Below are 26,453 nucleotides of genomic sequence, written 5' to 3'. Positions count from 1 at the left end.
TATTATGATTATTACTTTTTGGTTTTGCATGTATACTGAGAGCGTATTCACCAGAAACAAATTCCTTGTGTGTCTAATCACACTTCGCCAATAAACTATTTATTCTATTCAGTGGTGAAATTCATTTTTTTTTACTACCAGTTCTGTGGGCGTGGCTTGGTGGGTATAGTAGGGGAAGGATACTGCAAAATCCCCATTCCCTCCCCACTCCTGGGGGAAGGATATTGCAAAATCTCCATTCCCACCCCACTCTGGGGCCAGTCAGAGGTGGTATTTGCCGGTTCTCCGAACTGCTCAAAATTTCTGCTACCAGTTCTCCAGAACCTGTCAGAAGCTGCTGGATTTCACTCCTGATTCTATTCCATTCCATTCCATTCTATTCTATATTATGGATCTGGAGATGGTTATTGAGGATATTATGGACTATATAAGAAGAATCAATCCATCACTGCTACGGTAGATCAAATAAAGACTGCCTGTTCCTTTGATGTGATGTTAGGCATGTGATATGAGCATAAGATGTTGCCACCCACACATCAGAACATTGGAACATTTACTGGGTATTCTAAAAGTCAGAAGAACATCCATCCATCCCCTTATTTTAGCTTGCTTCCCTTTTGGATGGGGGTTGCTCTTCTGGGCTAAGTGTGGGGGGGGGGAGGGGGAAGGCCAAATAGAAAAATCATTCCATCAATCTAATACAACCCTAAGCTGGAACAAGATGGGGAAAGGCAGAAAGATGAAGGGAAAAAAGTGAAGCTGGAGTTGGAGCATTTATGGCAACCCTGCATAAAGAATGCCATTCATTCTGGGCTGGGTGGCAGCTGGGCTCACACAGCACACTCAACCAGTAATCCAGGTTAAGAGAACACAATAGCTAGGCTCAGTGGTGAAATCCAATTTTTTTTACTACCGGTTCTGGGGGCGTGGTGTGGTGTGGTGGGCGTGGCTTGGTGGGCATGGCAGGAGAAGGATACTGCAAAATTCCCATTCCCTCCCCACTCCTGGGAGAACGATATTGCAAAATCTCCCTTTCCACCCCACTCTGGGGCCAGCCAGAGGTGGTATTTGCTGGTTCTCCGAACTACTCAAAATTTCTGCTACTCAGAAGCTGCTGGATTTCACTCCTGATTCTATTCCATTCCATTCCATTCTATTCTATATTATGGATCTGGAGATGGTTATTGAGAATATTATGGACTATATAAGAAGAATCAATCCATCACTGCTATGGTAGATCAAATAAAGACTGCCTGTTCCTTTGATGCGATGTTAGGCATGTGATACGAGCATAAGATGTTCTAGAGAAACATGATCACATTAATTTACCTTTGTTGGGAAAAATATCCAGGTCCAGTTCCAAGCTGGGAGAAAGGCACTGGAGACAAACTGGAGGCTGATTGGAAAGATGGTTAAATGATGAAGCAGAACCACATGGATGATCCTGGGCAGCTGACCACATGGAGTTGAGAGTGGGGGGTATTTATACCTTCTCTTGGGCTTTGCACTTGTTTTATTTATTTATTTATTTATTTATTTATTTATTTATTTATTTATTTATTTTTATTTCTATACCGCCCTTCTCTTGTGGGACTCAGGGCGGTGTACAGCCAAGACAAAACATAGCATATAAAATTTAAAAAACAATTTAAAAAACAATTAAATAATTTTGGCCCAAGTTTAAAACAACCCAATTAAAACCGAATTCAATTAAAAGCTGAGAGGATGGGATCAAGCCAGCCCGGCTAGATGGAATAAGTGTGTTTTCAGGGCCCAACGAAAAGTCCGGAGGTCTGATATTGTGCGTATCTCTGGGGGTAGGTCGTTCCAGAGGGCAGGTGCTGCCACAGAGAAGGCTCTCCCCCTGGGGGTCGCCAGCCGGCACTGTCTGGCCGACGGCACCCTGAGGAGGCCCTCTCTGTGCGAGCGAACCGGTCGGTGGGAGGCTATTGGCGGCAGAAGGCGGTCTCGCAAATACCCCGGCCCTTGAACTTCCTGTTCAAGAACATGTATTCTATTGGCTGTTGTCAGACTCCCATGGGGCCCTGTACAAATCCTAGGAGTTTATCTGAGCTAAATTTGGATGAAGTTTGGGCAGATGCAATGAAGGGGCTTGTTGGGCAATTCCTATTGTGGCTGAGGGCTAATCCTACCTTTGTTCAGACCTTGCTGCAGGGAATTTCAAAATATCCTGCCTTGAATGGATTTCTGCCTGCAGTATTTTGCCTATGAATAGAGCTATCTAGATCTCAATGAGTTCTTTATCTCTTAAGTGCTGACATCTGCTGTGGGCTATTAAGAAAGGTGGGGGCTGCTTTCCAAGAGCATCTCTCCCTTTAGGGAAATATAATATCCTGCCTTTTTAATATTTCCTAAAACATTTCATTCTTCTAGGAGAGGGATGGGTGCTAACTTTCTACACCTTGATGATGGCAAGATTGAGAGAAATAAAAAAAGGGGGGTAAAAAGATGAGGTCCATGTTGAGATCAAAGGCATTATAAGAATGTCATCAGAAAACCTACCAATGATTACTGGAGATAGGTTGAAATGGTGAGCTATGGCAATATCCTATAGCCAAGGTCAAGCCTCAGTCACTGCCCGCCCCAGCCTAATTGTATTGATTGCTTGGTTCAATTTTTATCACACCTTTATTATTTTTACAAATAACTCAAAGCCGCAAATATAATTTTATTGCTTAGGTTGCCATAAAAAAAACATTGCAATTCCTTTCATTTTCCCAGCTAGAGAGAGGAACAATGTTTTCACATGCTGGTATCCTCTGCTTCCAATTAGCCAGCTAGATATAATTATATCTAACTATCACATAGGGTCCAGTATCTACTTCTGCCAGTTTTCATGTCATGTTCCTGGCCGAACTCCTGGGTTTCTAACTTAAATGAGAAATCAGCCCTCATGTATCCACCACCCAACCTCTCTCTGCCTAACCTTTAGATTTTTATTGTGTTAGTTGCTAGGGAACTGAGTGAGATTTATAGTCATCTATTGTTGAGTTTGTAAAAGCAAGGGCTGGGCTGTAAAATAAACATTTGGAGGAGGAGGGTACACCGGTGTGCCCTAAAACTCCTAGCTGGTTTCCACATATCAGGATAAAAAGGCCCAGAAACCTAATTCTGGAACTCATAAAAGAGAAAGATGGGTCCGGAACTCAAGAAGAGCGCCCCTGAACAGAAAAATGTGTCATGCCTTTCTGAAGTCCTCGTTGCATTAGAAGCAGATCTTTATTGCCCCCTAGTGTCACTTAATATAAATGCTTAGCTATATATTTCAGCATTTTGGCGTTCACAGTTTAAATCTTGTGGCACCTGAAAGAGAAAGATATAATGCCCTGAGCTGTCACATGGATTCTGCTTTGTGAAAATGCATGCTATAATAAAGATTCTATTTCTGCTAAAATAACTTTTCAGCATAAGTAAAGGTAAAAGTCCCCCTCGCACATATGTCCTAGTCGTTCCCGACTCTAGGGGGCGGTGCTCATCTCCGTTTCAAAGCCAAAGAGCCAGCGCTGTCCGAAGACGTCTCCGTGGTCATGTGACCGGCATGACTAAATGCCAAAGGCGCATGGAACGCTGTTACCTTCCCACCAAAGGTGGTCCCTATTTTTCTACTTGCATTTTTTACCTGCTTTCAAACTGCTAGGTTGGCAGAAGCTGGGACAAGTAACGGGAACTCACCCCGTTATGCGGCACCAGGGATTTGATCCGTTGAACTGCCAACCTTTCAATCAACAAGCGTCCCTAACTTTTCAGCATATAAGCATATAAAATATAAGCATATGAAGTGGGGAAAAAACAGTCCAGTTGCTTTTTGAAGAAAAAAATCACCTTTGAGACAACGATGACCTGGATGACTGAGAATCTCCACAGATATTTTCAGCATATACTATACATGTTCTGTATCCATTTGGTCTTATGGTTAAGGCACCGGGCTAGAAAGCAGGTGACTGTGAGTTCTAGTGCCGCCTCAGGCATGAAAGCCAGGTGGGTGACCTTGGACCAATGGGCCTATTACTTCCTCTCAGCCCAACCCATAGGGTGGTTGTTGTGGGGAAAATAGAAGGAGGAAGGAGCATTAGATATATTTGCTGCTTTGAGTTATTTACAAACAAATAATAAAGGTAAGATAACAAATAAATACAAATAAAACCAAAATATTGGTTCCATGATTTTTCAAAAAATTGCAGCCTTATATCTCAGATGTTATCCATTCACTATGCTCACCACAGGTAGTCCTCAACGTACGACCACAATGGAGCCCAAAATGTATGTTGCTAAGTGAGAAATTTGTAACGTGAATTTTGCCCCATTTTATGACTTTTCTTGCTGCAGTTGTTAAGTGAATCACCACAGTTATTAAGTTAGTATCACAGTTGTTAAGTGAATCTGCTTTCCCCACTGACTTTGCTTATCAGAAGGTTGCACCTGACCCCGGGAAAGTGCAAACGTCATAAATGTGAGCCAATTGTCAAGCATCCAAATGTAAATCATGTGACCATGGGGATGCTGCAACGGTCATAAGTGTGAAAAATGGTCATAAGTCACTTTTTTCAGTGCCGTTGTAATTTTGTACAACTTTGATCATAGAAACTGGTCACTAAGTGAATTGTTGTAAATCGAGGACCACCTGTGTATGTATATACGTACACACACATATACACACACGTACATACTTACATCCTCTGAGATCTTGAAAAGTTGTGGGACTTTTTTGAATATTATGGAGAAGGGCAGGGCTGATGGACTGGGCAACACTTTGAACTGCCCCACTGTTGCTGTTGGCTGCCAGCCCCACCAGTAGCGGAATCAGAGGAGGAGGCAGCGTGGGAGTCAGGGCCAGCATCAAGGCAACCTGAGAGCTCCGAGGGGGAAGACAGAATGGAGCTGGCACAGAGAGAAACAGAGATGGAGCCTGGGCTATCCGTCAGTCAGATGGAGAGTCAGATGGAGAGTCAACAGCTCCCAGGTCTGGAGGTGGCTGATGAGGAGGAGGAGGAACAGCTGGGTCCAGTGCCTGATGCGTGGATGCGCAGAAGGCAGAGAAGAGGAGAGCAGTGGGCTGATCCTTGGGAAGGAAGAGCCACCGCTGCTAATGAAGCCGCATCCTAGCCCTGGGAATAAAGGGCAGGAAGAGGAGATGAATAGATGTGGCAGACAACTATTCATCTTCCGGACTGACGGACTCGTTAGCCTGCGTTGAGAGATAAACTTTTTGCTGGGGTTGCTGGCGCATCTAATAAAGGAATCTTTGAGTTAACGTCAGATGGGTTGTCGTGTTTGGGGAGCTGGGTCAGAACAACTGTGTGTATCAGTGGTGGGTTTCAAATTTTTTTACTACCGGTTCTGTGGGTGTGGTTTGGTGGGCGTGGCATGGCATGGCTTGGCTTGGTGGGCTTGGCAGGGGAAGGAAACTGTAAAATCTCCATTCCCACCCCACTCTGGGGCCAGCCAGAGGTGGCATTTGCCAGTTCTCCAAACTACTCAAAATGTCCACTACCGCTTCTCCAGAACCTGTCAGAACCTGCTGGATTTCACCCCTGGCTAGGCTCATATAGCATACTGTTGTGGTTTTCAAAATTTTTTACTACTGGTTCTGTGGGTGTGGCTTGGTGGGTGTGGCATGGCTTGGTGGGCATGGCTTGGTGGACATGGCAGCGGAAGGATACTGTAAAATCTCCATTCCCACCCCACTCCAGGGGAAAGATACTGTAAAATCTCCATTCCTTCCCCACTCCAGGGGAAGGATACTGCAAAATCCCCATTTCCTCCCAATCAGCTAGGACTTGGGAGGCAGAGAATAGATGGTGGCGGGGCCAGTCAGAATTTTTACTACTGGTTCTCCGAACTATTCAAAATTTCCGCTACCAGTTCTCCAGAACTGGTCAGAGCCTGCTGAAACCCACCTCTGGTATGTATACATAGAGGTACTTCCACTTCAATCTGTAAGCTCTTCACGTCAAAATTCATGAGTGCTGTCTAAAGTATCTTGGATCAGAGCTGATTGCTTGAAGCATTGGTGAGCATTAATCAATCTCCTTCGCTCCAATTTACTGGATCGGTAGCTAAAGGTGCATAATTGATCAGCTTGGAATACAGACGTTGGTAGGGAAGGAACAGCTATTAAGTCTAGTGACCAGATGTAATGGAAAGTAAATCTGTTGTGCCTTTGGACAGTGCCAGAAAAAGAGACATTTCAGCAAGCACAGCAGGAAAATCTCCAAAGTTACTATTCTATTCTGTTTCTCAATGGCCGCTGCATTATGTACTAATTTATTAACTTTTTAAAATTATATCCTGCCTTTACAGGTGGTCCTCGACTTAGAACCATTTGTTTAGTGACCAAAGTTACAATGCACTGAAAAAAGTGAGTATTTTTCGCTTACACAGTTGCAATATTCCCCCGGGTCATGTGAATAAAATTCAGATGCTTCACAACTGACATGGATTTATGATGGTTGCAGTGTCCCGGGGTCATGTGATCACCCTTTGCGACCTTTTGACAAGCAAAGCAATGGGGATGCCAGGTTCACTTAGCAACCATCTTATTAACTTAATGACTGCAGTGATTCAATTAACAACTGTGTCAAGAAAGGTTGTAAAAATGGGTCAAAGCTCAGTTAAAGTTGAAATGGGTCACAAAAATCACCATTAAGAACTGTGGTGGCGCAGTATTGCAGGTTAATTCAGCTCATGGCCTGGAGTTCGATTCCCACCAGGCTCAAGATTGACTCAACCTTTCATCCTTCCAAGGTCAGTAAAATGAGGACTCAGATTGTTGTGGGCAATTGTTCTGCCCCAGCTACGGACCCCAAAGAACGCAGCACACACAAACTCTATACAAAGCTTATTTTACTCAAATAACTTAGTCTTTATCATTCAAAGGCTGTTAATGAACTGTCTTAACAGCCTACCAGAATTCTAAGATAAGGTAATCACAGTCTTATTAGAGTTGGCAGAAAGCCCAGAAGCAATTTTGCAGACATGAAGGAGAGTGAACTAAAGTTGTTCTCTACAGCTTGTTGCAAGCGGTGTTCCTCCTTAAATAGGCTAAGGGAGTGGCCAATTAGCCCCAAGCCTTACTCTCGAGGAGACCTCCTCCTGAGGAGCCACTCCTGCCTTTTGGCAGCTCTGCGTGCCCGTGCATTGAGAAGAGGCTCCTCCTCTTCGTCCTCTTCACTTAAAGGAGCTTCTGGAGGTTCTGAAGGCCCTGGCTGAATCCCTGCCTCTGGCACCACATCTTCTCCAGCCCCCTCACTGTCCGACTCGAGCGCCAGCTACATAGGCTTCTGACGCAGCACCACACCAGCCTCCTCGTTGTCGGAATTAGCTACAATTTGCACAGGCCGCTGACGGGCCACAACAGCAATATGCTGACTCTGTAAACCTCTTAGAGAGGGCTGTAAAGCACTGTGAAGTGGTATATAAGTCTAAGCGCTATTGCTATTGCTATTAAAACTGTTTTGTTTAGCAATGGAAATTTTCGACTCAGTTGTGGTCATAAATTGAGGACTACCTGTAATTCAGTAGTTTAAGATGGAACCCACGTCTGTTTCTCCTGTTTTTCCCAGAACAAAAATCCTGGGAGATAAGTTGATCTGAGGATGAATGAACGGCTGAAAATTACTCATTGAGCTTCTATGGACTAGAACCTTGATCTCCCGGTTATCAGTTGGACACACACACCCCATCTCGCCCAACCATTGAACCACACTAGGACTAGGGGGGAATTCTGATATTTTTTTAAAAGCAAGAACTTGCCCAATTCTGCATTTGGACAGAAAGTTTCAGACATCAAACCAAAGAGAGAACTTGGAGGGCTTAACATTTCAAAGTTTGCACTGGGGATCCTTACATAGATGCTCAGTGGAAGCCACAAGGATGTGTCTTGGCATCTTTGCACATATAATGCAAATTACATCATTGGCAGCATTTCCGAGATGATGGCATCATGATGCCTATGAGGTAAATTGCTCCTTTCCAGCCCTGGAGAAGCCATGAAGGTAGAAGTGGGGCAAAGGGCTATACACATCACGATGGCATTATGAAAATGACACAAACTATTTCTCATCAGATCTGTCACCTGAATTAGGAGCTAATTTCAGGCATGTGAAGAATAGGAAAAGAAATGGAAATCAAGTTAGTTTTGATTCTTGATCCTGAACAAGTCCCTGCAGATTTTTTGGCAATGTTTTCAGAAGTGTATGAAGTGTATGAGCCACAGTGGCGCAGTGATTAGAGTGCATTATTGCAGGCTACTTCTGCTGACTGCCAGCTGCCTGCAATTTGGCAGTTCAAATCTTACCAGGCTCAAGATTGACTTAGCCTTCCATCCTTCCGAGGTGGGTAAAATGAGGACCCAAATTGTTGGGGAAAATATGTTGACTCTGTAAACCACTTAGAGAGGGCTGTAAAGCACTGTAAAGCGGTATATAGGTCTAAATGCTATTGCTATTGCTATTGCCTCTTTCTGGGACCAAGAGAAAGTGGCTGGCCCAAGGTCAACCAACTGGCTTCATGCCTAAGGCAGGATTAGAGCTCATTTTCTCCCAGTTTCTAGTTTGCTGACGTTAATCACTACACCAGAAGCTGTGATTTTTTTTAAAAAAAGGAATCTGGAGAAAACATATAGTTACTGATAAATTCACCCAGCCTGGTTTACTGGAACACAAGAAAATGAGATGAGGGTTTGCGGGGAGGGAAGAAATGTCTGTTTTTATAAAATTTGAAACTGTGAGTAAAAACAGATGATGATAATAATAATAATCAATTCTGGACTGTCTCCCAAAATAAAAGGAAATCAGCATTACTAACTTTTGGCATATAACGAAAAAATTATGTGTCCATAATATTTGCAGCTCGGTGGTCATTTAATCCCTTTGAAGTCAGCCAAAGCCATCCATCATAATGAGTAAGAACAAGGAAGTAATTTTGCTGAGAGAGGATTTCTTTGATTCTCTGAAAAAAAGGGGGGGGATCCATCTGCAACACAGAACAGTGTCAAAAAGGAAAAATCAGCCACAGCAGGCGAGGGAAGATTAGAAAGAGTCATCAGCAAAAAATGAACGAATAACTGAATCAGACCTTAGGGGTATCCACAGTCAGTTTTCATGCCGAAATGGTGGCTACGAGGTCTGATCAAAGTTCCACCTCACTTTTTTACGTATTTTGCATCCAACAGAGTTACTATCTTGCCTTTGTGGATCACACCTTGTGGTTTCTCCCTCCCCCCTCAAGTGCTGCACAATTACAGAATAACAGATTTGTAAGGGACCATAGAGGTCTTCAAATCCAATCACCTGTTCAAGCAGGAGATCCTACACCAGCGATGGCTAACCTTTTCGCCATTGCATGCCAAAAACGGGGGGAGTGCAGGGGGATCGCACATGCGCATGCCCACACCCATAATTCTATGTGCCTCATCCCCATGCATGTGTGTGCGATCCCTCCGCGCTTCCCCCGCTTCTGGCACGGTGGGTCCAGTAGGCCCGTTTTCGCCCTCTCTAAGCTCCAGAGCCTTTCTAGGAACCTGGGGAGGGCAAAAGCGGCCTCCCCCCCGGAGGCCCTCCAGAGGCCAGAAATGGCCTGTTTGCTTACTTCAGTGGGCCCAGAAGGCCCGAAAGCTGAGCTCGCGTGCCCATCAATATGGCTTCGTGTGCCACCTGTGGCATGCGTGCCATAGGTTCACCATCAAGGTCCTACACCATTTCAGACAAATGGCTGCCCAATCTTAAAAATCTCCAGTGATGGAACACTCATAATTTCTGGAGATAAGCTGTTCTATTGATTAATTGCTTCAACTGTCAGGAAATTTCTCTTTAATTCTAGGTTGATTAGTTTCTGTCCATTGCTTCTTGTCTTATATTTGCTATAATTGGATATTTCCTAGATCGCTGCATAACATGCCTCGGTCCCAAATAGCTGGAAGCAGTATGCTTCTTTTCAAGATTTCACCCTATTTTTCCTACGTTTTCTTTATTTTTATTTGCTCCCTGCAGAAGGCTTTTGGGTACACACATTTAAGGCCTACTTTTTCCATAGAGAGTTGGTCTTCCTCCTGTTCCTGAAAGCAGAATATGTTGCAGCCAATGAAGGGCAAAGACCATCTGATGATAGTGTCACTGCCCTTGACTTCAGCAAGTTCCTTTATTCCTCAGCAGATGGCCTACCTGGCTTGTCTTGGGCTTGGAAAGTAAGGATGGCTGGTCATCTGAATAATTCTCTAAGGTTATATGCTGTCTGAAGAGAATGGAAGTGCTTCTGCCACAACAAAATTAATATGTGGCCTTCAAAACCTTTCCCAAAATTGGGCTGTCACAAGGAAAACTTTTTGGGATGATCAGTACAAAACTATTCTAATAGAGAGGTCCTTGGTGCTCTCCGAGCTTGATAGTTTTGTCCCAGATGTTTCATTACCTAAACTAGGTAACTTCATCAGTGATAGCAATGCTGTTAAGGAGTTTGGATAATGAAACGTCTGTGAGAAAACAACCAAGCTCAGAGAGCACCCTCATTTCAACCATGAGCTTCAAATATTCTCCTTCTATCGGTATCCATTTAGACCTTGAGAGGCAGAATATGTGCTGGAGAATGGGATAGCAATAGCACTTAGACTTAAATAGTGCTTCACAGTGCTTTACATCCCTCTCTAAGCAGTTTACAGAGTCAGCATATTGCCGCCATCAATCTCGGTCCTCATTTTACTGACTTCAGAAACATGGAAGGCTGAGTCAACCTTAAGTCTGTCAGGATTGAACTCCTGACTATGGGCAGTGAGTTAGCCTGCAATACTGCATTCTAATCACTGCACCACCTCAGCTCATAAGGAAAGAGCATAATATCATTGTACAATTTATGTCAGGCTCTCAAAACCAAGAAAGATACGCAAAGTTATTTCTGGTAGTTTCCTTTATTGTTCCTCACCTATAGACAGAAATCTCGGCAAAGTGAAGACTACTTACATTATACCTTGAGAATTTCTAGGTAAGAGCCCTCTCAACTCTCTTTCTCCGAAGCAAACTATCTAAACTTCACTATCTCTTGGTCCTCTGGAATTCAGCCCCTTCCTCATGGAAATCCAGGCTACGTTCTACCACATCTGAAGACCATTGAAAGAACCACCTCTTTATTGTGGATGGAGAAAAGTTTGTAGGAATGGAATCCAGAAGCTACAGTATTAAATCCCGAAGACACATGGGTGCTTGTGGTGAGGAACCCATTACAAACCCACAGAGCGGCAGAAAAGAAAAGAAAAACAGCTGAGTTATAGTGGGCAGAAAGAGGGGAATTTTTATGGCTCTTGGACAGCTTTTCATTTTTCAGGAAAAGATCAGCCTTTTTCTTTCTCCCAGAACAGAGGAAATGGAATGAACTATCATGAAATCCACTACATCTCATATGTCTCTTTCTGTTTCAAGAATTTTATTAAAATCAGCATTATATAAATAGAGATGAAAATAAAGATGATTGGAAAATGGGGAAGGAAAAGACAAGTAAACGGACTTCCAACATTTTTCAGTGTAGTATACAGAATATAATTACAGCCTTAGCTTTTTATGTTACCATCTTAACAAGTGCTAGCCAACCACAAACTACATTAATCAACAAAACCTAATGCCAAGAGTTCTTTTTTTGGGGGGGGGTGACTTTCAGGAAATCCTACGACTACCCAGAGATATCAACAGTGTGGAATATAGTTAGCTTAGGAATTCTATGCGGATTCTTAATCATCCAGGTCATGGTTATCCCAAAGGTGCTTTTCCAAAAGGCAGCTGGATTTTCTTGGTTTTGAACTGAAGAGGCTTCTTGGATGAGAAATATTTTCAAAGGAAAAGTCCGAGAAATTCCAGTTGCCTTTTGGAAAAGTACCTAGTTAACTCATGGTTGAACTATGAGTTCTTGATGTCTGGTTTCTTTCTTCATGATACCAAAGAGCAGGAAAGAAGCATCAGATAAAGAGAAGAACAATTAAGGAATAAAGCACATAGCAACCAAAATTGGCAGGCCAAGCTATTATGTATAAAGGACTAGCAAACTCCACTCTCCCATGCATTTATCACCTAGCCAGGTAATAAACCCCAAGCTTCCTGATAACCTCCTTCAGTGACTTCATAAACAAGGGTGACTGAATAGACTCCTGTTTAAGCTATGGTCTAACAATCCTGGGGCCAGGTTAATTCACCTAATGACTCCTTCTGGCTCTGACTTTGCAGCTGGAATGAAAGTGCTGAAGATCGGGATTTCCTGTTGCAGCTGTAAGCTATTGGCTCAATGGGATACCGTGGCCCAAAGTGAGAAGTGATAAACCCATGAATGAAGGCAAGACAAGGTTAAACAGGGACTATTTAAGCCAACGTAATCTAAAGATTTAATAGCTGAGCAAATTTATGACTGTCAAGGTTCCGGCCTGCCTGAGCAAATACACTAAGCAAGAAGGTTAAAATCAAACTGCTGCAGTCAGAGTTCATAAGGAGGACTCTTATAAAATGGCTATAAATTAGGCTCTGATCTGTATGCAGGCACACAGGACCGATTTTATCTTTTGAAGGAGAGATAAAGAGAACGTTGGAGGGCATCGGGAAGTTTCTTGGATTTTCTCACAAAACTGCAGAGATTGCATTACAGAATTTTAGTAATTCAGCCTGCGTTGAGAGCCTGAAGCTTGCTAAATAAACCAACCTCTTTACTACCTTTTCAGAGTGTTTTCCTGTGTAATAATCCTATTATGGACAGATGCTTAAAAGTAACACGATTGTTAGTTAAATGCTTTCTTGGAAAGGAACTGACTGAAGAGCCCTGTTCATTGCTCCTGATGAAAGGAAACCAAAGCTACCGTAAGGTCAGATTTTCAAAACTTTGAATAGGATGGTCAAGAATTCTTTTCTCGAGAATGGGTGATCTGTGAGTGTGACCTATGCAGTTTCAATGCTAAAATATGGGCTGAAACATGATTGGACTATACAGATTATTTGTATCCTCTAAATACAGCATGGAATTAGTTGGCTGTCATCTTTTTTTTTTTTTTTTTAATTTGATTTATATGCCGCCCTTCTCCGAAGACTCAGGGCGGCTTACAATGTGCTCAGCAATAGCCTTCATCCTTTTGTATATTTATACAAAGTCAGTTTATTGCCCCCACAAACTGGGTCCTCAATTTACCTACCTTAGAAAGGATGGAAGGCTGAGTCAACCTTGAGCCTTGGCGAGATTCGAACCCTGCAGTAATTGCAGGCAGCTGGTCTTAAGCAGCTTAATAACAGGGTGCCTTAAACCCTAGTACTACCAAGGCTCTTAAGTACCTTGTCCAGCAAAATGGGAGTTCTCAAGTACAGAGAGGTTATCTATACGGTCTCCCTAATGGCCCTTTGAAGATGCTTCACTTAACTATTCTTTATTTTTTATAAAAGCTTTTTTTTTATTTTATAGACGAACAAACATACAATACATAATCATTCCATGTATCATCTGAGTACATCTTTTGTGTCTCCTCCTTACTCCACCACTATTTATCACATCTTCATTTATTATAACATTTCTCCCACATTTCTTATTTTTCTATTAATACATTTATCTATCTTCTTTTTCTTCTTTCTTCTTCACTCGTTTCATTACATTACCCTATATATATATATATCTTCTCTAACCAATGATAAAAGTGTCCCCTTATCTTAAAATATTCTGATTCCTCTCTTTCTTTAATTATCAAAGTCAATCTACTCATTTCTGCACAATCCAATATTTTCTTAATTACTTCTCCCTCTGTAGGGATTTTCTCTGCTTTCCATCTTTGCACAAATACTATCCTCGCTGCAGTTATCACATGTATAATCAAATATGTATTTTCTTTACTAAATTTCTCTGGTAAGATACCCAATAGGAACAGTTCAGGTTTTAAATCCATATGTTGTTTTATCATTTCTTCTAACCATGTTTTAATTTTAATCCAATAATTTCTCGCTTCTGGACACGTCCACCACATATGATAATATGATCCTGGTGTCTGATGGCATTTCCAACGTTTAGCTGATTTATCTCTAAACATTTTTGCCAATTTTTCAGGTGGCATGTGCCGTCTATAAAACATTTTGTATTGATTCTCCTTATATGCTGTGGACATTGTTAATTTATAATTCCTTTCCCATAGCTGCTGCCATTTATCTAATTCAATTGAAAATCCAAAATTTTTTGCCCAGGCTATCATTGTTTCTTTTACCTGTTCTTCTTCTAATTTAATACTAAGTAGATGATTATATATTTTTTTACACTTAACTATTCTTGAAGGTCCTCAGGATGCTACCATTATCTCATCTCCATTATAGCAGGGGCTGACTATCTAATGTTAGAGTGGTGTCTTCCATCTTCTCTTGACGTAGCAGCAGGGAGCGTGATGTAAATGCAACCAGGGGCTAGAATCTGCCCAGCTCCTATTGGTCATCTTTGGCTACTGGGTATACATTATCTCCAAGTACAGAGCACTAATCCCTGGGAGCCGAGGTGGCGCAGTGGTTAGAGTGCAGTACTGCAGCTACTTCAGCTGACTGCTAGTTCAGCAGCTCAGCGGATCAAATCTCACCGGCTCAAGGTTGACTCAGCCTTCCATCCTTCCGAGGTGGGTAAAATGAGGACCCAGATTGTTAGGGGGCAATATGCTATTTAGTATACTGTCTTTGGTGTAAGCCGCCCAGAGTCCCTGGAGAGTGGGCGGCATAGAAATATGACTAATAAAATAAAATAAAATAAATAATAAATAATATCTGCGGTCATTTTGACTTGTGCTGCAGGAGGGACATGATACTGAACAGTCTGGCTGGTACTTTTTAAAACATAAATTGGGATTCGTGCGCGCTCCTGCTTAACATATCTTCGCCCCTCTATTGAAGTTGTTCAATACCTCTTTCCAAGCATATGATCAGTGCAGTGATGGGTTTCAAAAATTTTTACTACTGGTTCTCTGAGTGTGGCTTGGTGGGTGTGGTGTGGCTTGGTGGGCGTGACTTGGTAGGCATGGCAGGGGAAGGATACTGTAAAATCTCCATTCCCACCCCACTCCAGGTGAAGGTTACTGCAAAATCCCCATTTCCTCCTGATCAGCTGGGACTTGGGATGCAGAAAATAGATAGGGGTGGGGCCAGTCAGAATTTTTACTACCGGTTCTCCGAACTACTCAAAATGTCCAGTACCGGTTCTCCAGAACTGGTCAGAACTTGCTGAAACCTACCTCTGGATTAGTGCATCTGTGAGACAGTCCTAAAGAGAGTGAGCTCAAAGCAGGGGTGAAATGTTCCCGGTTCGGACCGGATCAGGTGATCCGGTAGAGATCGTGGTGGGTGGTTCAGCAATCCGGTAGCAATGGTGGAGCAAAGCTCCGCCCACCCACCTGGGTGTCATTACTTCCTGGTTATAACTCTATTATAATTATATAATTATAATTATATAATTATATAACAATATTATAATGTTATTATTCTATTCTATTCTATTCTATTCTATTCTATTCTATTCTATTCTATTCTATTCTATTCTATTCTATTCTATTCTATCCCTATCCCTATCCCTATCCCTATCCCTATCCCTATCCCTATCCCTTTCCCTATCCCTATTCTATTTCATATTTACAACAGTCACAGCATCCCTATAAAAATTTGGGCACTTGGAGCCTGGCATGTATTTAGGATGGCTGCAGTGTCCCAGGGTCACGATTCCTATTTATGACCTTCTCAGATGGCTTCTGACAAGCAGAGTTAACGGGGGAATCTTGATTTACTTATTAATTGTGTGATTTACTTCACAGCCGCAGTGATTCGCTTAGCAATCTTAGCAAAAAAAAAAAAAAAAAGGTCATAAAATTGCATGTAACTCACATAGCAACTGTCCAATGGAAATTCTAGTCCCAATTCTGGTTGTTAAGCCTAAAACTACCTGTATGTCACATGTCTCTGGGCACTTTTGGTCTCTGCAGGAATCTATCAAGAAAAGTTAGTGAAGACACTCCTGTGGAAGAATAGCGAAACCGTGATACTATGCTAAAAGAAGCACCAAGGAGGTTATCCAGGAGTCAGAGAGAGCTGTAAGAACTTCCAGTGACTTGTGGTTTCAGTGCCTTTGCTTTTCGACTTGAGATTTATGATGATCAATGAGGTGATCCATCCCTAAGTTGTTTCAGCCTAGCCAATAAACACCACAGAGACTCATAAGGGATGAGGGAGTTAATCCATGTGTAGCAGGAAATTGCCCAGAAAGGCCATTTGGGAGACAAGAAGGAGGGATATAAACCTTCTCGAAGCCAGAGGGCAGCTGTTTTTACATCCATCTCTTTTGCTTCCTTTAGAAATCTCTACATATGTATTTATTATCGTAGTGTAGCTGAAATGCGTGGAAGGCATTGCCAGGATTCTAGTATCTTCCCCTGCAACACCCGAGTTATTTCATACTTGTCAAACTGAAAATCCCTCCTGTCTCTATTTTCTGCAAGGATCCAGTCTTCTGCTCCACGATTTGACAATCCTAATTTTGCATTTTGTTAAACAAAGAAATGCCTTTCCACCAGTGGTGGGTTTCTACCGATTCGCCCCGGTTCGGGTGAGCCGGTAGTGGTGCCGGCGGGAGGCTCCACCCACCCGTCCGGACATCATCACGGATGCTCTGTGCATGTGCAAAAGGTTCTGTGCATGCGCAGAAGTGCTGCGCATGAGCAATGTGAGCGCATCCATGCACACTCGCAATTCTGAACCAGTAGCGAAAGTAAGTGAAAACCATTACTGCTTTCCACTTTAAGAAAAAAAGACATCAGCATTGTTGAAATTGGGTGGGTGGGCCTAGTGGCTGTTACAGTGTGGAAAAGCCAGGGAGATTTGGACGCTTCATTCAATATTTTTATAGAACTCAGAATTTTAGGATTTGTTTTATCCTAATGGAAAGATAAGGTAAAGGAATCTCTGGGGGCTTTACTCCACTAGTCTTAGCCAAATTTAGGGGGTGGCTCTCATTTCTGTTTTTAGGTCACTGAGCCAGCACTATCTGAAAACATTTCAGTGATCATGTGCCCAGCATAACATCACAGACCGTGCAGTGAAACACAGAATGCTGTTACATCCCACTGAAGTGGTACCTATTTATCTACTTGCATTTACATGTTTTTGAACTGCTAACTTGGCAGGAGTTGGAGCAAGTAATGGGAACTCATCGTGTCACATGGTGGTAGAACTCTAACCGCCAGAGCACAGACCTTCTCTGGTGTCTATTAAAACAATGAGCCACCGTGCCTCAATGGAAAGATAGATTTGCTATGGTATTTCTTCCTCTGGAGAAGTTAAACTTTTGAACCTGGTTATTGAAGGATGCCCTTCAGATATGTTCACCTACAATTCCCAGAATGCTCAGCAACCATATTGAGTGGGGGATTTGGGGAACTGAAATTCAGCAGCTGAAGGATGTTCAAATGGAAAAAAAAACACTTCTAACATGGACCTGATCTGTCACTAATGGTTACAAATCTGAATGAATGGCAACCAGATGACATATCATCATTTGTTTTTTAACAAATGGAGACCGGAATATAATGCTAGCAAATTTAGAGGTCCTGTAATGGACATCCTTAAAATAGAAAATAGAAAGTTGAAAGGTAATTCCACCCCCCCAAAGGCACGTATAACCTTTAAACATTTGAAACATTTAGCCCACATTAGGCTTGGTTCCAAAGGTGATGATGATTCATTCCATATGCCTCAGGCAACATTAGGCCTCCTTTCACTTCAAAAGCCATTTGCAGCTCAGGAAATATTTTTCAAGGGGAATGATGGAAATGTATGGGATATGTCAATGCCTATTGCTAGACTTAATGCTGCACTTTGGATCCCATTCATCATAACTAATTTTGAAGAATCTCCTTTTGAGTAGAGTAATAGAATTGGAACAAGTGATTTGTTCAATGCAAGAATCCAAATTAAACTCTCACTGAGAGTTTTATCTTATTTAGCATTTTATTTTATCGGGCTTATATGTGGCTCCATTTGTAACAAACGTCTAGAGGTTATTCTGTAAAATAACGTTAAGCATCTAGGCAAGAATAAAACACGTATCACTCAATTCTGTGCCAGGGACAATTAACCACCTCAATTCAAACAGAAGAATGTGTTCCAAGAGCAACACTTCATAGTACATTTGCCTCCAAGACCTGCTGAAAGAGTAGGCTAGGGTCTAATTATCTCTCTATCAGTATATATACAGGGAATATATATAGGGCATTCCCTATTCTAGAATTGTTCTTTAAATTATCACAGTAATTTTAAATTCTGTATCTATTAACTCTAGATTATTAACTATATCATCTGTTTTAGTCTTATTTTAGAGCTTTTAGTGGTGCTGCTTCGTCCCTTCATGACTGCCCATCAGAGGTGGTATTCAGTTGGTTCAGACCGGTTCACTTGAACCGGTAGCGGAAATCCCACCCATCTGGGCTCTATGCCATCCTATTTAGGCATTTTTGAGGCTGGGCGCATGCACGGAAGGCAGGTGCACACATGAACTGGGCGCATGTGCGCACCAAGCAAGCGTGTGTACATGCGGCAAACCAGTAGTAGCATCATGTGAAACCCACTGCTGCTGCCCATATAGTGTCTATTTCTTCCCCTCTTCCTCCTGTGCAGGCCAGTTCATTACTTGCTTGTAGTGTTATAACCTATATCTGGATTGCTTTTCCTTCTTCTAAATCCAAAAAGGACTAGACTCTGTGGATAGTGCTATTCAGGACATGATCTATGCAAACAACACTTAAACGTTAGGCAGTGCAACTTCAAGATGGACTCTTTCCCAACTATTACCCATTGAATGTAGATACCAATAAAAGAGTACCTGTAGCTCTGGACTGAACTGTGGAGACCTTAATGCTCTCTGAGCTTGATTGTTTGCTTACAGATATTTCACTAGCCAACATCAGTGTTCCTTGTTTATATACAGTAGCTTGCTTTGCCAGTGTTGATAGGGAGTGGTTTTCTCTTTGAAAGTTCCCGTAGAAGAGAATATTTGTAGCTCAAGTTTGAACTGTGCGGTCCTCAGAAATTACTTGATTAGGGTAATATTTTTGCTTGTTTGTTTCCTTGGGGTTAATCCCATCTTATCTGGATGTTGGCTGCTAAAGAGGATATGTCATGGTCTTTTTGTTTCCTTCTTAGCTTTTCTATGGTCTCTTTTGAATGGTCTGTAAATGTGTTTCACCTCTATATGTCTATTGATGGCTGATATGTCTGAATGCCAAGCTTCCAGGAATTCCCTAGTCGTTTTGGATTTGATGCTCAGTTTCCCAGTTGAAACTATGGTTGAGTCATGTTTTGTGAATATATAGACCACATTGAATGTAGATGTTTGAAAACAAACAAAGCCCACCAAGCCATACCACACCCACAGAACTGGTAGTAAAAAAATTTGAAACCCACCACTGCAGCACGGACTTTCCTAGTGCTCTTTTTTTTTTGGAATATGTATCTTGGCAGACATCCAGACCCTGATGTCAACATTTATTTTCTTTGTCAAGAAGAACAAATATGGTTGTAACAGTATACTTTTTTTAAAATTCATTTTATTCATCCTATGTATACATTTTGTTTTTGTCCATAGGAAAGCACCTATCCAATGCAGCAGAATGTGATCAATAAAAGAAAATCACTGAAACATTATTTACCCCTTTCTTTTACTGACCCAAAAGGAAAAGTAAAATAATTAAAAAATAAGAAAGCAAGATAACAAAAGTGCTTGCAAATATTATTGAATTTCATAAAGATTAATGGGATCCTTACAAAAGTATATGTATATATTACAAGAACTGCTTAATCATTCGGTGGTCCTCTTGTTGGAAAAAAAAAGAAGTAATCCACCTAAAAATTAGTAACTATCGTAACCTCCTTATATGTCATTCACTTTCTTTCCTTTTTTTGCACCATTGATAGACATCATCATAATACTACTTAGTATAAAGGAATGTATAGGGTTTTTAAAATATATTTTTGTATAAATACTCAGTCACCTCATTACTGAAAAATAGCAGATGGAGTTAAGCACCATATTTCTGTCTAAATGCTTACAGTGCAAGTTTCCCTTTTCCCTACAGAACATTTTAAAAAATGAGTGATATTGTAACAAAATCACTACTCCTTTATACTACACAGTATTTTCATAAAATGTACTCTAAAAGGTATTTTTGGCATTTTTCCTTTTTAAAAAATACACCTTTTAATATTTATTTAAATCTATAATGTATATTTAACATTTTGACCTGCCTGAATTTATTCAGTTCTGAAATCTATTAGCTGTGAATACTTGTAAGAAACATGTTTTTTTTTTCATTATTTGTTAAAGATATTCATATATGCTTCTCATCAGAAATCATCCTATAATAACTGTAAAGCGGATTAAAAAACAGTATTTTGCTATTTATCAATAGAACCAAGGAACAGCTTATGCTCCACAGTGAAAGTGAGAACATTCAGGAGAAATCATATTGATGGCCATTATCTTACTGATCCACAGCAAGAATAAATGTATAAAAGATGGGTAGTTTGTGGTCTGGTGCCAGCTGGAAGCAACCAGATCCATTCATGAAAAGTTCATCTACTTTGTTGCGTTCTACCTATAATACAAGAATCTCCCCAGACTGTTTGCCTTCTCTTGGGAAACAACAGATGAGGTTCCATGGAACTTGGAAGAGGTCTTTGGCTTATGCCTTTTGTGGCTGAGCAAGGACTCAAGGCTAGTTCTAAGCTTGACCCCTCCTCCCTGCCTGGCTGGGAGTTTCTTAACATTTGGGCATATTTGTAAACAAGATTATGTTATCTGTTCAGTCAAAATAATAATTTTGATCTAGCAGTTAGGTAAATGAGCTTGGAAGACCTAAGTACCTGGAGATATGGAACTCTTTGTGGAGAACCTTGTTTGTACTTTGTCTTCTCAGACTGGTCACAAGCTATTTGACCTGACAAACTAGTGAGAGCAAAAATGCATTCAATATTTGAATATGCAATGCTATATTGATCAATTCTTTTGATATTAATACAATGTGTTTATTTTGAATCAGATTTCGCTGACAACGCTTTTTACGTCAGAGAAGGAGTTCAAAGAGCCTTGGTAGTACAGTGGTTTAAGGCACCCTGTTATTAAGCTGGTTATTAAGACCAGCTGCCTGCAATTACTGCAGGGTTCGAATCTCGCCAAGGCTCAAGGTTGACTCAGCCTTCCATCCTTTCTAAGGTAGGTAAATTGAGGACCCAGTTGTGGGGGCAATAAGCTGACTTTGTATAAATATACAAAAGGATGAAGGCTATTGCTGAGCACATTGTAAGCCGCCCCGAGTCTCCGGAGAAGGGCGGCATATAAATAAAAAAAAAAACAAAAAACCATAAATTATTGTAAAGGGACAGATATTTCAGGGAGGTTTACAGTAGAATCATTTAATTTTTCTAAATCTGCCCAGTAGTTGATAAGCAAATGGCTTAGATATTTTTTTAAAAAAATAAAACAATAATTCATGGGGCGACTTGCAAATGCATAACGAACATGGTTGTGTAATATTTTTTTTTGAAGCTGTTTATATTGGAAAATGTAACCAACTTTATTAAGTTTATAACTTACTGATTTTAAGGTATAACTGTTATTAGGGATATCAAGTTTGCCACAAGAGAAATGGCTTTGCTCCAGTAGTAGATAACTATTAAGTTCTAAAATCTTACCATGCAATAATTAAAACTCAGCTAAAATTAATAAAATAAGGTATGTGTGCTTATCAATCTTGCAGATAAAAAGTTAGTTTGAAAAAAACAAATAGGGAAATTAGACATAACATCTCTTCTTCATGTGGTATATTTGGCAGAAAAAACAACCTTCTGGTATTACTGACTTCTCAATAACAGAAATTAAATATTCTGATTTTTGCGAATTATTTTTGGAGCAAATGTAAACACACAATAATGATTCTGCTCTGCATTGCTCTAGAGTAGAAATGTTTTAAATCTAGCAATTGTGATCTGATCCATATGTACTTGGTTTTTTTTTGAAAAATAGTGCAGTATGTATTGCAGATTCATCTAATTCCTGAAAGGAATATATGCTGTGATATAGCATATATAGCAATTCCAGAATTTCATCAATATGTATATGGATTAGTGTACATTATTTTTTCCTTGTTAGTAATGATTCTGTAATTTGTTTGAACAATCGATTTTTAATAGCAGAAGGATTGTATAGGACTAATTGTATAGCTCTAATTAAGGCAAAATATTTTTGTGTTCCATTATGTTTGCTTGAAAAATAAGTATATTGTTCCTCAGCAGAAACTCAATTCTTGGAGCTTGGGTCAGATCCAGATCCCATATATTGAAACTTCTCTTTAAAACCATGTTTAAAAACATGGTTCCTGCTAATATGAAATTTTAGGCAAAAAATTCAAATGTCTAATTTTTAGAGAATTTTTTCTTCAGTATTCGTTTACTTTCCATATTTTAACTTCCAATTTTGAAGACCACTGATCCAGACTGATAGTAACTGTTCTTTGTGGCTATATGTTGCCAGTATGATAGCACACACAAATCCTATCACTGAAAATAATTTCTCTGAAGAAGGAACCGCTCATAAATTTCTGAATAATATTAGGCCTTCATCCAATGTAGGTAAAAGCTTTGTCTGTCTTAAACTAATATTTGAACCAATTCTCATTTTACACAAATTTAATTACTCATTCTCCATTGCCACAAGACAAGGCAAAGAATTAGCTTTTAAAGCCTACAGGTTATTAATAAATATTATCATATTAGCACCAAACCAGTGACTTTTATAGGATTAGTCAATGGAAATTACATGCCATTACAAATATGTAAGATATAGTTATTGATAAAGCATAAATACTACCATGCGTGTTCACCAAATCTCTGCAAAGTACTGATTGCTATATAAATTTAATAACAATAATTATTTTCCTCATAAGGAAGAATTGGTTTTAAAATGCCAGAAATACCTTAATGAAAACCAGTTAGCACCTTACAAATATCAGTGCAGCCTGTAACAAAAAGAGAAATTACTGAATGAAGGTAAACAACTGAATACAGTGACAATAAACATATCACTTTTGTCAAAATGCTACATATGATGTAGAATATGTAAAAATGCAGTGGTGTGACTGCAAGGTTTAATTTTTTTTAAAAAAAAGAACAGAGGATAAGCAGCTTTAATATAAAATTTTACATACAAAAATATTAAATCAAAATAAATAATTCCGGACATAAATATAATACATTAGAACTTCAAGAATATACTGTACACACATACATGTATGCATACATACACAGATACAATCATACTTTTTTTTAAAAAGGCACATTACGTACATTTCTCTCTCTCACACATACACATATACACGCACATACACATACACACACAAACATAGAAATAAAAAAAAAAAAAAGGAAGGCAGAGGTATTGCTTAATTGTCCTTCATCCATCTTGCTTAAGCTCCCGGCATTAAGAAATCCTGGAAATTAAAAACAAGATAAAGAGATCTCATTTCTACTTTCTAGACAACAGAGGTGTGTGTGTGTGTGTGTGTGTGTGTGTGTGTGTGTGTGTGTGTATGATCTTTTATGGAGACAGTCTGATATGCACAGAAGCACCATAATTCTACTCTGTACAGTTTAACAACCTTTTTTTTTTTTACATTAGTACAACAGCTTCCAGCACGAGGTCCTTATATCACTAAATTATCTTTATGTCATTCGACTTAGGCTTTATATGCAGATAATTGAATTATACATAGATTCAACCCATGCAGACTCAGCAACTCCTCAATGTTTTTGGAACCATCACGTTTGTGAGAATCATTTCCCAAAGGGTCAAGTGTCCTAGCCATGGCTGACATCCAAAATGTCAGCTTGAAAAGAAAACTGGTAGACTTTCCTTAAAGCAAACAAAGAATCAAACAAACTGTTAGGAAATGATAGTTACCTAACTTGTTGGGTTGGCAATATATAAAACCTCAATATAGCTTTAAAGCTGTATTGCTGTATTGCATCATACTGTTTCCTAGCCAATGTCCTTAAGAGGGAGCTTGAAACATGGTTAGTGTCTCTTTACTGCTCTCTGCTACTCTTTGCTGAACGTTACTGATCGTTACTGCTATTTGCTGTGTTTGCTACTGTTTGCAACTGTTTATTGTGTATGACTACAACGACTGGTAAGAAGACTTTGTTATTGGAATATCCCCTATTTTACTCTCTACTGCTTTATCTGTGTATGACCTGGACTGTTTATTGGACTGTGCTTATTACTATTTTCCTAAAAGTAAACACAACTCAGTGTATCTGTGTGTTGACTGTGATTATTTGCAACTGCTCTCAGTCGCTTTCATGTGCACACCCTTGCTACTCTAGGGTTGCTCTGCAAATTCCTCAACACAAACCACTATTTTCATATGGAGCCTTGAGTGCTCATCTTAAAAGGAAAGGAATGAATGAATGAATGAATGAATGAATGAATGGCAATTCAGAAATACCAGCCAGGGATAGGTTTAAGTGGATGTGATTACTCAGAAATTGTTTTTTTTTTAATCAAATGTTATAGTACAGTGATGGCGAACCTTTTTGGCACTGAGTGCCCAAACTGGAACATGTGTGTGTGCATGCGCGCACGCATGCGCCAGAGCCCAAGAAGCTCAAAGACTAGTTGGCCAGTGTGCATGCACGTGCTGGCAACCCGGTCTTCAGGTTTCCAGGGCTCTGGCATGAGTGAAGATCAACTTGCCGGGGCACATGTGCATGCTGGAAACCAGAAGAGCAGCTGGCGATGGCACACGTGCCCACAGAGAGGAATCTGTGTGCCACCTCTGGCACGCGTGCCATAGGCTCGCCATTGCAGTTAGAGTAGTAAGCAATATTGTTGTGATGACATCTGAATATTCAAGAAAAACAAAACAATAAAAGTTAAAACTTAATCAATTGACAACCAAGAGCCTTGGCAGTACAGTGGTCTAAAGCACCCTGTTATTAAGACCAGCTGCCTGCAATTATTGCAGGTTCAAATCTCACCAGGCTCAAGGTTGACTCAGCCTTCCATCCTTTCTAAGGTAGGTGAAATGAGGACCCAGATTGTGGGGGCAATAAGCTGACTTTGTATAAATATACAAAAGTATGAAGGCTATTGCTTAAAGCATTGTAAGCCGCCCTGAGTCTCCTGAGAAGGGCGGCATATAAATCAAATTAAAAAAAAACAACAACCTGAGTTGTCATTCAATTGACAATTGAATGTCTCCGAGGTTGCTGTTCCTTACACTGTTTGATGGAGTTCCAAATACTGAAGACAGCCAGCATGAAACTGAACATCTGATGGTAGAAGTATTGTACTATCACAAAGCAAACCTTACTGCTTTTATTAAATGAAGGAGTAGAGTTTGTCTCACAATATGGCTTTTGTCATTTTGATGCAAGGAGCTATGGATATAGTCCCGGAAAAAAAGTTTCTACAAAATGTGAGTGAAACAGGGGCCTCTTCTGAACATCTTAATCAAAGTCCAGATGGCTTGTCATCATCAGCAAGCCTGTGAAATATTTCCCAGATGAGTCCATAAAGGGGCTTTGGAGCATATGAGGGCACAAAGCTCCTTTCTGCACATCCTTAAAACAGTTGTGATATGAAGTAGTCAGTAAACGAAGTCTACCTGTACCCTCTTCTTCTGAACAAATCACACTTAGGTGTGGGTGGAAAACTTAGGAAAAAGGTGGAAGTGACGATTTTAGAGCTAAATCCAAGTATGGTTTTGTGCCAGAAGTGATGTCATTATACTCAAATGCATCAGTGTTCAGTGACTCCATGTACCATAATTCTGAGGCTGAGAGATTGCAAAGGAAAGCTGGCCTGGTGGAATTACAGTTCAGCCAAATGAACTTCACTGCAAATAAATACAGACCTAGTTGATTAAATAAATATTACTGATCAGATGCACAATTAAGCCCATAAACATTTAAATATGTGTAAATATAACACCAAAATATGCAGAAATTACAACTTACCATTGCTATAACACTTGAACATCGAGGCCAGTTCCAGACGATGGAGTACATTTTCCACAGTAACCACCACATTTTCCTATTACTTTGGTACCATCCTATATAGATAAAATGAGGGGGGGGGAAATACACCAGAGAGGAGTAAATGCAATTCTTTATATCCCAAAACTATTTGAGCAATTTATAGAAGGAAAATGTATTAACAACCCTAACCCTAATTACATTAGTCAAAGGGAACATATTTCTTAATAAAAATGCAGAGGGTTAGAAAAGCAAAATATATTTAGGTTAAAGGAGCATAGAAGGAAATGAAGGAACTGATAATAAAATAAAAACGTATAAAACAAAGAGGTCGCCACCCCAGCTTTGTAAAACCTTATGATTTTAAAATGAAATTATACACAT

General features: G+C 40.3%; 1 protein-coding gene across 3 annotated transcripts in view; it reads right to left on the bottom strand.

Annotated features, from left to right (window-relative positions):
* Positions 1 to 19,565: 19,565 nt before the first annotated feature.
* The window catches only part of ADAMTS9 (ADAM metallopeptidase with thrombospondin type 1 motif 9), a 166,358-nt gene continuing 159,470 nt past the window's right edge, over positions 19,566 to 26,453 (bottom strand). For 2 of the 3 annotated variants that reach the window (XM_034440640.3, XM_034440641.3), the window contains exons 39-40: positions 26,052 to 26,146; positions 19,566 to 23,521 (exon numbers count right to left, since the gene is read on the bottom strand). In XM_034440640.3, coding sequence (XP_034296531.2) covers positions 26,057 to 26,146 — 90 coding nt within the window. In that variant the 3' untranslated portion in view covers positions 19,566 to 23,521; positions 26,052 to 26,056. Of the gene's footprint in view, positions 23,522 to 26,051; positions 26,147 to 26,453 lie in introns of those variants that run through there. The other variant, XR_004595225.3, reaches the window with a different exon arrangement.

The sequence above is a fragment of the Pantherophis guttatus genome, chromosome 2, assembly GCF_059756535.1.
Source record: "Pantherophis guttatus breed Tessera chromosome 2, ASM5975653v1, whole genome shotgun sequence".
Lineage (NCBI taxonomy): Eukaryota > Metazoa > Chordata > Lepidosauria > Squamata > Colubridae > Pantherophis > Pantherophis guttatus.
Note: the sequence above shows the minus strand (reverse complement) of the source record. Positions and strands in the feature narration are given on the sequence as shown.